This window comes from Mugil cephalus, chromosome 13, assembly GCF_022458985.1.
Source record: "Mugil cephalus isolate CIBA_MC_2020 chromosome 13, CIBA_Mcephalus_1.1, whole genome shotgun sequence".
Taxonomy (NCBI): Eukaryota; Metazoa; Chordata; class Actinopteri; order Mugiliformes; family Mugilidae; genus Mugil; species Mugil cephalus.
Window position 1 is genome coordinate 16,813,205 of NC_061782.1, and position 17,915 is coordinate 16,831,119.

Consider the following 17,915-nt stretch of genomic DNA (forward strand, 5'->3'; position numbering starts at 1 on the left):
TATTTTAGTACTGGCAGTTAAAGTAAACTTTAAGTTTAAACTTCAGTCAGGACAAATCCACTCTGCAAATGTCGGTGGGAAACAGGATATAGTTTCTCAAATATGGCACTTTTGCCTTTTTTAAATATACTGCATATGGGTTGAACGGTCGGACTAAACATTCAGCTTAAAGACGGGTCTGGGAGACTTTAAGTTTGGCTTGGTTTCACTATTTAATGATTATTTAATCAAAAACTATAGATGGGTGGCACAGAGGGGGTGTGGTGGTTAGCACTGATGTCTCACAGCAAGAGGCTCGTTCTCCCTGTGTCTGCGTGGGTTGTCTTTGTGGATACTCCGGCTTCTAAGGAGGTCGTCCAAAGACATGCTTGTTCGTTTGGTTTGTGGTGCATGTGAGTATGAATAGTTGTCTGTGTCAGGTGTGAAACCTGCCATAGACTGGTGACTTGTCCAGGCTGTACTCCGCCTCCCCCCCAGTGACAGCTGGGATAGGCTCACAAAGCTCCAGAGGACAAGTGGTTACAGAAAATGGTGATGATAATGACATGGGCCAAGGAATTAGAATTGATGGTGTTAGAATTCTATATCAGTTTTTATGGCACACTTACAACACTTAGACAATTAAATGCTTAAAGGTATTTGAGAGGAAATAAAAAGAGAAAGGTGATGGTAAGTAGTTTAAACATACAGAAATGGCAATGTAGAGTATTGAGGTGTTTGAGTTGTAGCTCATAATATGTTCGAGTTCAGGTATTTATCACAAGAGGGCATTAAAATACAGAGAGAAGCTTCAGAGAGATTCAAACACACAGTAGCCCACGACTGTTACAGTATCTCATATGATACTGGCCATAATGTAAGAAACACAAGTTGTAATTCTCTTTAACAGACTTGGAAGTGTCACAGCACATATGTAAATGTAGTATGGTGCCGCAAACAAAAAGCAGAGAGAGGGACTGTAGAAGGCAGCCAAATGTCCCAGACAATGTTCAGTTTTCAGTTTATATACAGCTGTGTGCAGAAACACATCTTTATGATTCCACAAAGGTATCCACAGACACTGCTGGCCTTCACACGAGGATCCTGAAATGACATGGATGTTTAACGAACAAATTTTCCACTCTCTAATTTATTAACAGAATAAAAGATGCTTTCACTCCAAAACTATAAATTCGCTGACTTCGTGTTCGTGTGTTATTCCATCAAAGTGTTTCTATATTTAACTGAATGACTCTTACGTTCTTCTGGACCGTTAATTTAATTGAGAACTGTTAAATACAGGGGTTTTTATTCTATTTCAGTAGAGGAGTCGCTGTGAAGATTTAGAAGTATTTAGCTTCATCCTGTGATCCGTCAGGGGAAATCTACTCTGTGTAATGAACTGCCTTCACATTCCTAATCTTTAAGGACTAATTTGCTTTCACTCTAAAAATAATTACTGTCTCATTTTGTTGCACTAAGTGCCTTCGGAGCTTTGCTTCCACAAACTGCTGCTTCACGGAAGAGCTGCTCATGCAAACACTTTTCTGTAGCCTGTCATTTTAGGAGATTACAACTCGTAACCGACTGTCACTCGATGGGTTGGACTGTTACAAATCAGATGCCATTCAGACTGCGGGTGACATTTGACCCCTGCCATCATCAAAGTGTAATCACAGAGGAAAGACAATCAAAGATCAGAGACTTGTGAGGGTTTTTTTTAAGGGAATTACCATGGTTAGCTCTTTGATTACTACAATGTTTGCTGGTCTCCTCCTGGATGATGACAGTCTGGTTCCATAAGTGCTGTTGCTGATGACGTTTCAGAGAGAGACGTCAGGTATGGCTGAGCCCTCCACATGTGATACTGATGGTAATCCTCTCCAGGAGGCTGAAAAGACCGATAAGGCATCTTCTGACGCTCTTCCGCTTGTCAAGGACGTGTGACTGAGCACGCGGCGATGTGCGCGCATGGTGTGTGCGAGTGTATTTGAGGAGAAGAAACGATGTGAGAGTGGACTGGAAAACCGTTACTCGTGTAACTCCTCTTTGCACCCATTTTCACTGGTTGAGCTCATTCGCACCTGCGAGCTGACAAGAAAAAACATAATCCTCATCATCAGTGTGACTGAACAGTTTCAATACAGCAGGATCGTACCAAGTGTCTTGCCCAAGAGCACACAACAGTTAGAATTTGACTAGTTTTTACTTCCAATTTAGGAAAATAAGCACAAATAAAACTAATGCTAAAATGTGCTTTTTATCTGTACTGACTGAATAGTTAATATTAAAACACACAGCAACCTGCACGTAAATGCTAAAATATATTTAAACTACTGGAACAGTAGGTGATGAATACCTGTTATTTTCTACTCAAGGTTGATTTACACGTGTGCTTTCCTGCTTGGTTTTGTTTGGCACATTCGCACAGTCCATCTCTGATGACCGGGGGTAATTCAGCCAGCTGGGGAAGATAAAAGGAGTCGAAACTTTGAAGCGTCCTCAGCTCACTGATTAGGGAATCAATTGAGAACGCTATGAATAAAGATCATTAGCGTGAACGTCAACCGCAGAGGCTCAAAGCAACTGAGGAGTACAGAGGCATAATGGATGGGAAGGCAGTGAAACGTTAAGTAACAAATCAAGTCATCTGTTAACAGCAAAAAAAAAAACATATAATAAATAAATAAATAAAATTAAAGACGGGTTGTAAGTACATATGAAGCAATTGATCCGTTAAGATGTCATCGTGTGTCAGGTGACTTTCAGGTGCTGCCAAACAGACAGAACCAGAGCCAGAAGTGACAGCTGGACACTATTTGTGAATAAAATGTGGTAGGAAAACTTCATCTGTGTTTAACAACTATTTGAGAAGCTAAACCGGATAAAAAAAAGGCTCCAGTCAACAGGAGAAAAGTCATGCTGATGACAGTGATGAAATAAAAATAAATAGTTTGAGGTAAGCACGTTAATGTCCTCTATCCGACATCTACGTGACATCCGCGTCAGTACCGAACACAGCAAATTGGAGGCATCTGGCAGGATGATTAATTCAGCCCAATTAGTCCAGGTATGTGACCGTTCAGGTTTCCACTGATAACCCATGCAGAGAATTAGACGCGATTCTGACGCTCTTAACAGCAGCACCGACATTCACGTGTTTTTTTTTTGTTTGTTTGTTTGTTTTTTGAGGCACGTGATTATGACATATTAGTGCAATATGTCCTTTGTCATTACATTTATCCTTAACAGTTATGAGGCGTCTTAGTGTAAATTAAAAAATAAAAAAAATAAAACAGACTGGCAGACAGCTGTTTTTTAATGAACAGCTTCTGCGTTAGTAGTTTATTTGTGTGTGTTGATGTTAGCATACGTCAGAGCATGACGCTAACTCCTTCACGGACAGTTTCTGTCAGCTGTTGGCTTTTAATGGCAAGCCAGGTACTTGGCAGGTAGTTGTTTTTTTGTTCTCTAAAATATGCGGAAATGTCACTGAAGGACAGCGTGAGCTAAAACAAGACCTAGAGTAGAGAAATATCTTGACATTTCAGGACCACTGCTGCTTGTTTTGGCCTCGGCCTCAACCTTAAATCTAGCCTGACCCACCCGAGCCTCAAAACAAGATGCATCATGTGACTGTCTATTGATTTTGGAACAATAAACCCAACATCTGAAATAAACAAAGCAGAAATAGCCCAAGTACAACACAAAGTAAAACACAATGCCAACTAGTTTCACTCTTAGTCTTTTGCTACAGCAAGCTCTCCTGCACCTCCGTGTCCTGTTCCTGTACAGGGAAGCAGCATTAGTGTGTGACGTCCTGCGCCATCGTGTTTGCACTGCTTGTGGCCTCACACTTGAGCTCTGAGAGATTTAGTCTGGAAAGACCTATCTAGACGTTAGAGGAGTTTGAGTTTGTGACAAAGATCACGTAGGCAATCAAGACATGGGTGGATGATGCCGATTCTATTTTTAATGCACTGATCCTCTGATACTCACACAGATAATCTGTGTTTAACTCACTGGACCAGTGAACTAGAACATTTCACTTTGAAGGAGTGTTGCATAAAAGGTGTCTGTCTTGGATCTCAGAACATCACTCTGTATAAAATAGCGTCAATGAAAATCTGGGACATATTTGAGAAACTGTTGCACAGTGTGTAATGAAGTAATTGTCACTAGTTAGATTCAGAATTACAGATTAAAACTCTTTATTTACTCAGGACTATCTATATTCTCACTACTTCACTGCTCTCTCTTTCTGTCCTCACTTCTTTTATCTGTTTTCTTAGGGAGTTTACAGTTTAACCACACAGATTTCACCATCATCTCCATCAGCTAATCCTGTCATTGCTGTCAGACTTTGACTAGAGTCTCCCCCGGTGCTGTCAAATGTCATGTCAATAATTTCTAAGTCAGGCCCAAGTTGAGGTCGTCAAGAGTCCACCTCTCTACCCAGATCTCCAGTATTCTTCACACAGACGAAGCCTTCTGCTCTCCCCTGCAAATGTGATGACGTCAAGATCTAACTATCAAAGATTCACAATCTGTGCACTTTTTTCTTAAACAAACTGTTTACTATTTGCTCTGAAGGAAATCTTTGCTGATTAAATTGCATTCATGTTATATTTCAGTGTTTTCATCTTTACTGTTTACACAGAACAGAACAAACATCCAGCCTTCTGTTGGACCAGCCATGTGTTGCGGAGGCATACGTCCTGACTATTGGATCTGTTTCCTCGTGAACACCCATCAGCAGCAACAAGAGACGAGCGCACCGAGCGGCAGCATGTCTCATTTTACGCTTGCGGAGACAGAGCAAAAGAATGATAGAGATAAATCTCTGTGTACTACTGGGTCTGAGCAGAGGCAATCAGTCATGGTTGAACTGTGCAATGACTTCAATTTCAGTGAGAGGAAGCTCATCCTGCTATCTCATTTGATTGCACAATAGAGTGGCCCTCTGCTGGGACTGGTGTTTTTTTTTTTTTAGGTAAAATGGAAAAAATGCAACATTTTAGTCAATGATTTCCACTTGTCAGCGTTACGGTGAAACACAGCCATGCTACGCAGTATGAAGGACAATGGGCACAACACATTTTTACATTTGATATTTCAACAAACCTAAAGAGAAGATCAATAGCAGCTCAACAACGATTGAGTTGCAGATTCAAGTATTTTTTGCACACGAGCTTTTTTTAATTTGTCATTATGAAGGATCACGATGGAGGTTAAAGAAGAACTTTCCAACAGTAAGGAGAGGATACCGGTGTGGTCCGACACATAGTGAAGCCTATGGAACAACTTAGTCCTGCTTTAAAACAAAACGCCTTTTTGCTCAAAGCATGAAACAGTCAGTCATTTTCTGTGTTCAAATCTTTTGTGGTTGTTGTTTGAGAAGGTGTAATAGCCTACACCTGCTCTTATAGCGCTGATAGGCATCGAGCAAGACGCTATGAATTTTAACTCGCAGTCCGTCCATGGCTGTGATTGTGTGCTTTGTGTAATTTACTATTGACTTTTTGCATTTGCCTTCCTTTGACAAATTATGATAAGAAGAGAAATACACATGTTCATACGCTTGATGTATTGCGATGGCATGATGCTCAGTGCACATTAATGTGCGTGACTATGGAGGCTTTAATCAGGATGGATGGAGCATATGTAACTGAAACGTGACCGAAATGCAAGAGACAGCTTGAATCATATACACCGATCAGGCGTAACATTATGACCACCTTCCTAATATTGTGTAGGCCTCCCTTGTGCCTCTGAAGCAGTTGTGATTCATCAGAGAATGGACATGGACTTTCTGATGGTGTCCTGTAACGTCTGGCAACAGGAAGCTCTTAGTGGGGGGCCTTTGGGTCCTAGGGATGGGGGGGGGGGGGCTCTCTGTGCACCAGGCCTGTTCCAGTACAGCCCACAGATGCTACAAACGCTTCGCTTGAGGACCTGGTTCAGTAATTTATCTGCAATAAATCACACTGTTTTGTGCGTGTTGTGTGTGAGGGATGCGTCAATATTAATTTGCGACTGTCATCTGAGCTGCTGCGCTGCTTTACCTCTGACTCATTCATACCTCTCACCTCAGTTAATTATGTGAATGCAATGATAGTTGCTTTTGTAATGTGTGTGATAAATGATGATTCAGATTTGCATGAAACAAGATATTTTTTCTTCTTTTATTTTGCCGCTGGTAACAAACGTATCAAGTTATTTTATACCTGTTTATATCCAGAAAGTATTTCCATTCACATCAAAAACAACTGTACAACTCGGTGCCTAATTATTAAGAAATCTGAGGACAGTTTTTATTTTTTTAGTTTTGCCTCATGGCTATAAAGAATGTCAGTGTTGGATTATACACTTGCTTTCGATCAGTTTTTCCTTGCCTTATTAGTGAGAAATGTGGCCAGTGGAGCAGTGGAAATGGATAAGGAGCCTTCATAGTCCGAAGCAGGTGATTATGCTTCCTTTCTGTCAGGTTAATGTCTTTCTAGCCATTATTCTCTTTCCCTCAGAGTTCCCTCTCTCCACAAACCTGCACGAACGGGCTCAAGCATCTGCACATGCATGCTAATGGATGCCTACTGCTGTCAGTGATGATGCTGCTCAGCTGCGTGTGTGCATTTACATGAACAGGTGTACTACTGTGGACACACATACCGTTAACATTCCACAGTCTATTGTAAACTACTGGAGGCAGTGCATACACTAAGGTTCCCAGTCTATGGTTCACACAGACGAAGAAGAATTCACACCAACAGTTTCCAGCTCACTTGACCCGTATGGGAAGAAACTGGAAACTCGCGCAAAGCTAAAGCAGACACTGGCTGACGGATGAGCCCAGGATCTCGTTTTTGGAAAATCATAGTTTTAACCACGACACCACTTGGTTTCACAAAACTTTGAACTTGTGCGTGCTCTGAACTTGGAATACCATTCTATTTTGCCTCTTGTGCATACTTACACTTATACGTCAGGGAATTCACAAGAAGGCCGTCTGCAATTTCAGGTCTACGTTGATCATTGTTATCAAGTATTTTCTCTTTGACAGTAATTCTTCTTCTCGCAGCTCGCACGTTCATTTGACCTCTGTGAGAGAGGCTCATTCATGTGTAAGCGCAGTTCTCCTGAAAGTGCCTCCATTGTCTCCACATCTTTTCTGCGCCGAATCTCTCCTAATGAAATGACTTGATGGATTTTCCCTAAGCCACAGGCTCTTAGGCGGCTGAAACAATAATTGCGTGGATCAGTTTTGTTCTCTGGTCTTCTGATGGATTCCCAATCCCTCCCACTAGGTTTCCTCTGTCCCTGATAATGACAGCCTCCTTACGTTTCTCTTTGAGATTTCCTCTGTGGCTGAGAGTATTGACTGAGGGCTAGGAACGTACATATATGGTCAATGTGTGACGATCGCATCCTGCACTGCTCCAACGTCACTCTCTCCTTATCCTTCACAGAGCACCACTCAACATTAGAGGATATTCTATATCTTTTTCACATTACGTTGTGAGCAGTATCTGTTAAGGTATAACACAACCATGAGTGGTGTCTTCACTTCAGCTTTTGCTTTAACCTTCTGTGAACCCTAACTCACGTTAAAAAGCATATGCCCTCCCAGTGTCAGTTTGGATGTACCCCTCTTTGGTCTCGATTATTGTCTGATGGGATTTTTTTAATGGTACCTCACGTGAGACGGGGCCTTTTTTGGTACATTTTTATCGCACACAGCCGTCACTGCAGCTGACAGCAAGGTAATGGAAAAGGCGAAAAAGACCTGTCAGACGCATTTCATGGCATCAGCTCATAGCCTGAGGTTTATCTGAGGGACTTACAGCAGAAACGACGGAAGGCAGTGACAGAATGCGTGCGTTCATTTGATATCGTGGAAATAAGTGCAGATGGATATGTGACTGAAAACAACGGGCCGGTGTACCGATCACTCCAATTATCGCACGTGAAAAATAAAGCCATGTCTCATGAATGTCACGCCAAAGAAAGGGATTTCATTTAAATCGACACACTGTTGAGTCAAGTTAAGGCATCTTGGCAAGTTGGGAGTCTGTGGGCATCAGTGAAGTAGGAGGCAGCTGTCTGAGTCTGTGCCTTGTATACTGGGCAGGACTGGTAAACATGGACAGCATGCTAACTGGAAACATGTCAGAGAGGACTGAGGGAGCCCAGACAGCACTGGTCGTACTGAGCTCTGAGTCAGTTTGTTAAGATTAGAATTAAGACAGCATCGAAAATGTGCAGATGCAGATTTGTTATAGCTGATGCATTGTGGAATCAATCAGTCAGTTTTTATTACATTCACCAGCTCTTGTTTCTGGGACAAACAGATCTCCTTTCACTGCAGAGAGTCATCTCATAGAACTGTGCTCACCGAAATCGTAATCTATAGCTTATTTATTCCTCCTTTTGTATGGTGCATGCTACAGCAGAATGTCTGTCTGCCACCCACACAGGCCCTGCAAACACTGATGTGGATAAATTAAACAATAAAGCTCCCTTTTGTACTGAAGCAACTCCATTTACAATTTGTAAATCAAAGTAAATAATGTCAAATCTCTTATTTGTATTATATTTGCTGCTCATCCTCTCAGCTAACCTGCACTATATTGACAGAAGACAAAATAATTATTGACTTGAAAAAAAAAATAGTTTCTTGGGATTTGAATAATTTGTCACCAATCAAAAAGTTTCACTGAAAGCCATCTGTTGTACATCCAAATCACCAACGTTCGCCAGTTATTGTATCTTCTGATCACCGAGCAGATGGCTGGAAATGTCTCACTCTGAAGACCGAAGCTACATACATCATCCTCTCATTAATTGTCAGCAGCTCTCAGAGCAGCTGGCACAGTTAAAGTCACCAAAACATTACCATATCCCTGCTACACCTGGTAAAAGAGGCCGCACAAGATGTCACGGAGCACTCTGGTGTATTCTTTAAAAAAGCTCTCATGATACCCGTAGCAATCATTTGCATGTAAATAGATTCTCTCATTATTCGCATGCACATAAAAGCCTTGTGGTTGCACCTTATCGTGTCTGCTGACTCCTTGTCTTGAATTTTGATTAGGAATGGGAAAAAAAATATGCATCAGCTTTTACCCTATGTTCTATTTTTAAACAAAACGAGTGAAAGAATTCCCTCCTCTGGAGTTTGCCGTTTGATTCAGGGCAGCATTACTCAGCCGCAGGTGTGACTCAGACTTGAAAAGGCTGCAGGAGACGGGACTCTGTAGTCTCATCGTTTCTTTACAATGCGCATTTGCAAGTCTTTGTTTTTCGTTGCATCTAAAATTTAGAGAAAAATTTCTGTTCTGAAAAAGCAACGCAAGTGTACAATGTAACCAAATGTTCAAATAAGGGTTTGACCTAAATTAATTCATTCCAAAACCTCTATTTTCTCTTTTCTGGCATAAATACAGATAGATTTCACTGTAAAAACTCTCTATATGTTCAGTTGCAGGATGTCTCCATGAGATGGCACTTCCTCCAAAACCAGAACAGCACAATCATGTAGTTTGGCCAATGTGTGCGCCAATAAAAACAGTAAAATCTAATCTTCGGCGTTATTTACTGTACATTACCAGCACCCACCATTTTTATCATTAATAATGCATTTTGCTGTTTAAATAGTGTTCTTTGTATTAACAAGACAAACAGCCTAAGGGTTTTTAAAAATAAAAAAATAAAAAATAAGACAACTACACACTATATAATTTCCTAAATAAATATAAAACTAATAAATCACAGGTTGGGTTTGGGCTCCTATTTTGAATCATCACAAAGGCCCTTAAACTGAGCGTGACCATGTCTGTGATGACCTGCAACCTGTGCACACTTGCCCATTAAGTGGCCGACACTCTAACGGTAATGACGTGAGGCAGCTGAACGGCCAAAAAACACACTGTCACCGCTCTACTTCCCGTTCCCAAAACCCAATTAATTTTGACCCATCGCACAACAGCTTTAACAACAGGTTAGTTTAACTAGGTATTTGACAGAATACCAACACTCATCCTCACATATATGCTGCAACGCAGGGAAAAGTTCCCTCCGCCAATTATGCGTGAACTGCATGCTCTGATTGTGTATATGTATGTAAAGTGTAGTAAGCATGTATATACATATGTGTGTATGTCCCCACAATATATGTTTAGCATGCCACGATTATTGATTTATTTATCTGCTGAAAGTAACCTGAGATCTGGAAATGTTGCCATTAGGACAGAAAGCACATATTCAACACATGCTTATTATTCCATTGTGGGAAGGTGGTTCGCCGAGCTTGGCACTAGTCTAATTTATTCACACAAAAGCCAGACAGGTTTAAGTTCATTAGCTGCTCGATCGATTGAAAGTAGTTTTTGGATTATGTCGTATGCTGCCAAGAAAACCCCAGCTCATTCTGATGGGAGCTTGTGCACAGCAGAGGAAAATCAGATCATTAATGCAGGATGAAGCAGGGCTCCATAACAACAAGATGTAGCTATAATATTACTGCTGTGTAGATTACATTAAATTCTCTGGTAGGCGCTCTGTTCCAAAGTATGTGCAATTATTTAAACAACAGTGAAACAGTGTGGTATTGTATTTGGCGCTTCACATTTTAAGCCTGCATTATAAAAAATAAAAAAATAAATAAAAACTGTGATTTGGATATTTAAGCCATCCTGGCACTAACATAGTTACATTTGTCCACTTTGGTCCAAATAAAAATTGAAATTATCCTGAAATGCACGTTCATAAGCAACATAAATGTTTGCTAAGTGAACAGATGGCTGCAAAACAACACATTTGTGATATGGCTGGAATACAATATTTGCTCAGCCTTTTTGCTACAAATATGGCACATGTGGCACAGACCGCGTCCTTATGGTGGATTAAAAATAATACCGTAACGAAGAATCTTTGCTAGTCAATAATGCTGTCATGTGAAATCTTTCAAGGTCGGGTTGTGCTGACCTTACTGGTTGAAATGAATAATCTTCTATTGAATCTGCGCAATGAAACTTATGGAACATTTCCCAAATGCTTCAAATGGATAAAGTCGACAGGCTTAAATCAAAGCTGTCTGTCTGACGTCCTTGAGGATACTGACAACTGAGTACGAAATGGTTTTTACTTGCAGGCAGGGGTACTCTTTAAACATTGCTGCAAATGCCTCTGAGACAAAAGACATATTACAGCCCCGCAGCAAAAACAAATACAGCATTCCTAGACAGAAATAGATGGTCTTTTTTTATTAGTTCTGTTGAGCGGAGCCGGCTGTTTGCTTAAGGGTCTGGGGAATACTATGACATTTGAGTCCACCATTCCCATGATTCACATTAAGAGTCGCTCCATTAGTTTGACCGAAAGAGTTCCAGATAAGCTGCGGTTAAAAAAAAACAAAAGGGCTGAGAGAATGAGAGTAAATGAGACAACAAGACTTAAGAGAGAGGCAGATCTACGCTACCTATTATAACTACATGTCATGTTTGCTGTGACTTTGCAATTTGTGATGTTTAAACTCCTGCCATGTATTCCCGTGGGAGGGCACAGTGAAACACATAGTTTGCTCTTTTGTCTTCTGTTAGCAGTAATGAAACGAAAAGAAAGAAAAAGATCAGTCACTTTTCTCAGTGGGCAGTGGATGACTCATAACTCACTGATTAAGAGACGCTGCCTCACAACTGGGGACTCTGGTTAATCTAGAGGATTTTGCACAAGCTGGTAGCCAATTAATTTCACATTAAAATATGCATATCAGATACATCTAGCTTTACAGAAGCTGTTTGATTCTTGAATCTGTTTTTTTTCCAGCTGCCACAGTCAGACATGCTGCGTGTGCATTTCTATTTGGCCTCAAACCTGTATGTGACATGAGGAGCGTGTGCACAAGTGACACCTTCCACTGATTGACTGAAGGGTGAAGCCGAGGGGGAAGCGCAAACAATGGCACCTTCTCGAATGGTCACAATGTTACAGTGTCCACTGCATTTACCACAGTAATAAACATGTTTACAGTCTTGTCTCAGTTTCACACCTCAACTCCACCTCTTTGCAGATTAGTTGTTTTTTTATTCCACTGCCAATATGGCGACAATCGGTGCCACCAACATTTAACTTCAAAGCTGCTTTTAAGAAACAGGTAATATAACACAGAGTTTGTCTATCCTTTACGCCGTTAACATTCCTGCATTTCTGCATTTAAAGCTGTACAAATTATTACACTATTTTGTCTGATGCCATGGGGAGGCATTCTAGTTTTACATGGACAACTTCTATTTCACATAACAAAAGAGACACTCGTAGACCCGACTTTGGGGTGGCATGAAGTCAGCCAGCGCACTCATCTTTATTTCCTTCCTCCTCTGCTTTCTTGTACTTCCCACGCACCGTGGCTTAATCACAAGGTCTGCGCACAGCGTTTCGTGCACTGCAGGTTTGTGTCTGCCTCTCACCCACTCACTGAGTCTCCCAGGGAGATGTGGTATACACACACCTCCAGAGTGGGGAGCCTTCCAAACTTTCGGAATACTTTCCCGCTAATTGCCCTTGGTTAGTGTGCTCTACAGTGATATGCTAAATACGGCTACTCCCCACCCCCCCAACCCCCTCCTTTGTGAATAATAAAAAATGACTCGAGGCGGCTTTGACTGATGACAAGCTATGATTGTTTCCTGTTTTTGGTTTGACTTGGTTCACAGTGAAGAGGACGTGGATGAATGACACAGATGACCTGAATCTTTTGGTGTTGCCACAGCTACCTGACGAGGTAATGCCAACTTTTATTTCTTTTTCTTTGCACCTTTTATTCTATCCCCACTCCTACCAACTGCTCCGCAATTAAGAAAGCCTTTAACGTTTAGTCTTGATGGTTTTGTAGAGTCTTTGTTCGGCTGCCACATCGTCATCAGCGGCAGCAGTGGAGGTGGGAGGAACACATCTTAGATACGTTTTCAAATTAATTTTTCTTTCTCTTCACTTAACCAGCGTGGGAGAGTAAAGGTGTTTGGCAGACTTGTGTTATGCTGAAGCACTGTTCCATTTCAAGTCCCGTGAATGCAGATATTAACAAATACGAAAGAAACTTGAGTTTCAAAATGTCAAAATGCACAGCATTTATTGCGTCATGATCACAAACGTATTTAGCAAAAAATCTGACACAGTTTTGACAAAAATAAATAGCTTTTTTTGCCTTTTAAATGCTTCATACTGACACAGTAAAGTAAAACACAACATCCTGATCTGTTGTTAAAATAAATCTTTTTACAACTCAGACGTCACAGAGCCTCCTATGTGAGCTGGAGTGTTAATTACACGTCACTGAATACTTGCTACCACATTCATATAATAGTCCACTCTACTTCACCTTATGCATACAAAGCAATGAGGTGGCATTAAAAAAAATAAACATTAAAAAGACAATCTCAAACTGTCACACATAACAATAGCATGAAAATACTGAGAGAATGTGAAAGTTTTCCTCTGCTCTTATTCTGATTAAATCAGAGAGTTCACAGACTAAAAGGCACTTTAGAACTGAGGCCTCACAGTTACAATGTACAGTCGTTTCGACAAAACCATCAGTGTCGTGCACCACTGTGAACTCCAGACTATACTTGAAATCATACCATGAACACATACAGTACTTTATCCAGCTTGATAAACATGGCTGAAGTCATAAGTTATGACTTTATAGCTGAGACATGAAGCCATTCAGTTCTGTTGGGGGACAAAACGTGATATTTGAATATTTAAGGTTCCAGAGAGTTTCTTTTATGATCATTGGTTACAACATCAGTATAAATATAACAGTTTGACTCAAACTCCTTTCTGAACTTTTGAGATGTGGTGACACTCCGGTCCACATGACTCAATGGCGTCGTCATGACGTTGCGGTCCACGTTACACAGACTATTTTGACACAGATTTACCAGAATGCTACAGAACCTTTAGAAACGGTCACTCTCTGCAGATAAAAAGGCCGTTTGTAATAAATACTTACTGCCGTTACAACCAATACACACAACCTACAAAAGTGGCTCGCCTATTTTACCCCACAACATTTTTAAATTAACACATTGTTCTTTAATCCTGCAGTTGTAGATAGTTGCTAGGGCATCAGACCTACTACTGAAGTGCAACTACTTTTTTAGTGACCAAATTTTATAAATAAAACCCTAGACAATTAGTGAGCATTCAGCTGAGCAGCTGAGTGCGTTAGAAAAGACAGCCAAGTGAAAAAGTCAGACAGATGGATCAACACATTGTTGATTTTTTATTTTTTTTTATGGACGGAATTAATTTGAAAATGCTGCCAGTCTTGTCTTTCAACAATTAATTAGGTGGTAAATATATTCACTGTCATGTAACACCATTACACAGAGGGCAGTCTTTATGTGTTCCCCTCAAAGTAAGAAGACAAACCTAAGACTTCCTATGTCTCTGCTTTAAAGTGCTGACCTTGACAGATCAAGTTGGTGGCTGGATGTTTTTAGATGCGCTGCAGTTGTTCTCGATCCTCCCTGCGATACCCTCTGTCCTGAGGGAGGAGGGGTTCAGTGGACTCCTCTTGAGGACTTTGTTTGCCAGAATGCTGCAGGTCTTCCTGTACTGGTGACGCAGCAGAGAGTAGACAAACGGGTCGCTCGCTGCCTTGCTGTAGGCCAGACATTTGGACAGCACACCCCAGTGAGGGCTTATGGGCCCTGCGGAAAAGAGCTCTACAATTCTACCTCAAATGAAGGAAAAATGGGAAGAAAGAGTCACACACAGTTCACAGGCAAAGTGCAGCATCTGGGCTATTTCTTATAGGTCAGTGTAACTAGAGTGGAAGACATCTGAAATGTCACCACTGTGCTGAGAATTATCAATTGATGTGTCATTTCTTTCTAACTGATTATACTGATTAAAATAATTTTATGATGTATGCCTCAAACTCTATTTAAATCAAAACACAACACAGTGTATGAATCAGCAAGAGAACACGAGCAACACTAGAAAGTGTGTATGTTTCTAATCTATTTTAAGCAAAGATATTACGAAAATGTTAAAAATGCTGTGAGATAGTGCTAAACACAATATGGTATATTTCTGCATCTCTTCTCCATAATTCCAGAAACTTTCATGGTTTTATGATACTGTTAATGGTGTTAAACACCTGACACACAATTCTCCACAAGCTCTCAAACATCTCCATAATACAATAGTCAATAACAGATCTCTGCTCACCTTGTAATGACATAAGGTGTGAAGCACACCACAAATGTGCCAATGAATGTACTGATTTTCTTGGTGGCCCTCTGCCTCCTCCGCTTTTGCTCATCCAAGCATTTCTGGCGTACACTGCCAAAGCACACAGGTACCATTATCTACCCAGGAGGCACGATCACAGACATGCACACGTAATGAGGCCGCCCAAAGAGAAAACATATGAGATGGACATGAAGACAGCACCCAACTGTGCATGTGTCTCAGATAATTACGGCCCATTTTCATCAATGAAAATGGAGATGAATTGAAATTTTAATTGGGATTAAATATCACCTGTTTTGTGCCCTGTCCAAAATCTTTAAAAAATAACTAAATAAAATTATTGAATAATAATTTAAAAAATAATTTAAAACTATTAAAATAAGGAAATCCTTAAGCAGAATCAAATAAATACTTTACAATAGTGATAAATTACTTAACTATCAATATTAATAATGGACAGCTACAATACTCACATTTTTATTAACACATTTGTTCTCCCCACATGATCAAAACGCTCCCTCAGTAAGGGACCGTTAACAGACGCATGAATCGAAATGAAATGCAGTGAACTGAAATGTCTAATGGATCTGACTGGATGCATCTCCACTAGTTGTTTACCTGGGGTGAATATCCACAAGCAGCACCAGCGTCTGCATAGTGATCACGTCGATGCGTTTACAGTGAAACCTTGCAACTTTTAGCACTTTCAGATACGTTACACACAACACGATCAGCGTGAGGAGGAAAGTGAGAGAGTGCAAAGCCACTGTGAAAACGATGAACTGCGTCCCGGCTCCCTTCGCCCTGACATTGCAGAGAGTGCACGATGCGTAAAGGTGGTGGTAGCCGACCCAGGAGCGACAGGTAGCCACTGTGGAGAAGCAAAGTGAGTGTATCCACGTGTATCCTAGTGCTATCACTGCATCCCGGTGCCGTATTCTTGAGTGGTAGCTCAGCGGGAACACCACCGCCACCCATCTATCGATGCTGAGAGCTGCCATGCTGAGCATGGAGTTTGTGGTAAGAAAAGTGTCGAGGAAACCAACAATTTGACAGAAGCCGCTGCCTCCGGGGTGACCCGTGGTGATGAGACCGACCAGGGTTAGTGGCATGTTGGACACGCTTAGCAACAGGTTGCAGAACGTCAAGTTGAGAATAAAAAGACCGGGTACCTGTTTTCGGATCTCCGGGTTGTACAGAAAGCAGATCAGCACCACAACGTTGGACAGCAGCGACACCACAATAATCCCCAAAACTAACAAAGAAGCAACTATGTCCGCTGCGTCCATGGTGCCTCCTCTCAAATATCCAGACTTTTGAATAGTGCATCCACCGTCCTGTTGCAAACTGTCATCGCGAGTTGCGGTCACAACGTATACGAGTCCAATTCATTGTCATGCTCACTCTCCCCAGGATCCAAATGTCTTCAATAAACGGAGCGATTCTTCCAGCAGCGTCAAAGATTACCTCGTAGGGATTTCATATGTTCACCTGATTATTCTGAGGGAATTCGTAAGTCCGTTTCTCGGAAATGGGGTCAAAACGGAAGGCTCCTTCTCTTGAGGCTCTGCGGTAATTTTTCCCCCCCGCTCATGCCAGTGGTCTCACAGCTTAAGGGTTCATTCCTGCGCAATTGCGCACTGGCACGATGGGCAGATTTGAAAAGAACATGAAAGTACATGGCTTTCGCAGTGTCTAGCTACTTATATTTGGTTGTCTTCTCTGGTAGTTCAGAGCAGATTGTTACATTTCTGTTCAAAAATATCTTTTTGGTGTAAAAATAGAAGCACTACGCACGATTGCGTGGTTGACGATATGGCTGATGTCATAAACGTCACGATAAACTCGGCAGTTTGGTAGTGAGTTGTTTTTTTTGAAAACAATACGAGGATAAAATTCTTGATTACTGATAATCTCACTCGTTGTTAATAACTCACGAATCACATCTCCACCGTCATTTTAGTTGTTAAAAAAATCTCACAACGCTTTTAATTCACGTCTCAGATATTGTAGCGAGGATGGGAAAAGAGGGCCTGCAGTGTTCAGTCTTAAGTGGCGCTTTAAGAGGACACAGTGCAGCTGGGCTACTATATTCAGGGTATTAATCCACAGTCCACTGCCTCTGGCATACAACAGAACTGTGTGTGCAGCCTCTAGCCCTGCACCGCACACTGTAAGGACACTGTGTTTTCTGATGCACAGGATCTAAAACAGAATGACTTAAGTGTATGATTGTGTACGTTGTGCATTTATATTTTATGAGAAATAATGCCTGGTCCAAAATTTCCCAGTAGAACATTGTGTTATCACAAGATGGTTATTTACCTCTGCTGTCAGTGGTTTTAATGTTGTGCCTGAATGGTATATATGCTGCTAGTAATTTGTTGGAATAGGATCTACAGTTCAAACTAAACAAAACTTCACAAAGAACTACGAAGCAATGTTTAGACTGTGAAATGTTAACATCATATTAATATTAGTCCTGTAGTCCGGTTCTATTTTCACACACTCATTTCATTTGCCAATGTCACAGACCACCATATAAAGTACATGTGGAAAAAAAATCAATTAACATGTTCACTGAGACCTCCATACTAAATTAAAATTACTAATTTGCCAAAAATCATTTAACTCAGATTAGTTCCAGGACCAAAATTAAAAGCATGGATGTGATC

The 17,915-nt window shown here is 41.0% G+C and overlaps 1 protein-coding gene across 1 annotated transcript; it reads right to left on the reverse strand.

Moving 5' to 3' along the window:
- Positions 1-13,082: 13,082 nt before the first annotated feature.
- Positions 13,083-16,995, reverse strand: LOC125018409 (G-protein coupled receptor 26-like). Its single transcript, XM_047602253.1, has 3 exons — positions 15,859-16,995; positions 15,217-15,330; positions 13,083-14,716 (listed from the first exon to the last, which is right to left on the reverse strand). Exons 1-3 carry the CDS (start codon positions 16,527-16,529, stop codon positions 14,458-14,460), a joined length of 1,044 nt encoding a protein of 347 aa, XP_047458209.1. The 5' UTR covers positions 16,530-16,995; the 3' UTR covers positions 13,083-14,457.
- Between the last annotated feature and the right edge of the window lie 920 nt (positions 16,996-17,915).

What these genes read in the sequence shown, in the direction of transcription:
- LOC125018409 (XM_047602253.1), bottom strand. Translation starts at nt 16,529, where the DNA reads ATGGACGCAGCGGACATAGTTGCTTCTTTGTTAGTTTTGGGGATTATT. An exon ending in CTTGTGGATATTCACCCCAG is followed by an intron (nt 15,331 to 15,858) that starts GTAAACAACTAG and finishes GTGCTTTGGCAG; the next exon opens with TGTACGCCAGAAATGCTTGG. An exon ending in ACACCTTATGTCATTACAAG is followed by an intron (nt 14,717 to 15,216) that starts GTGAGCAGAGAT and finishes CATTTGAGGTAG; the next exon opens with AATTGTAGAGCTCTTTTCCG.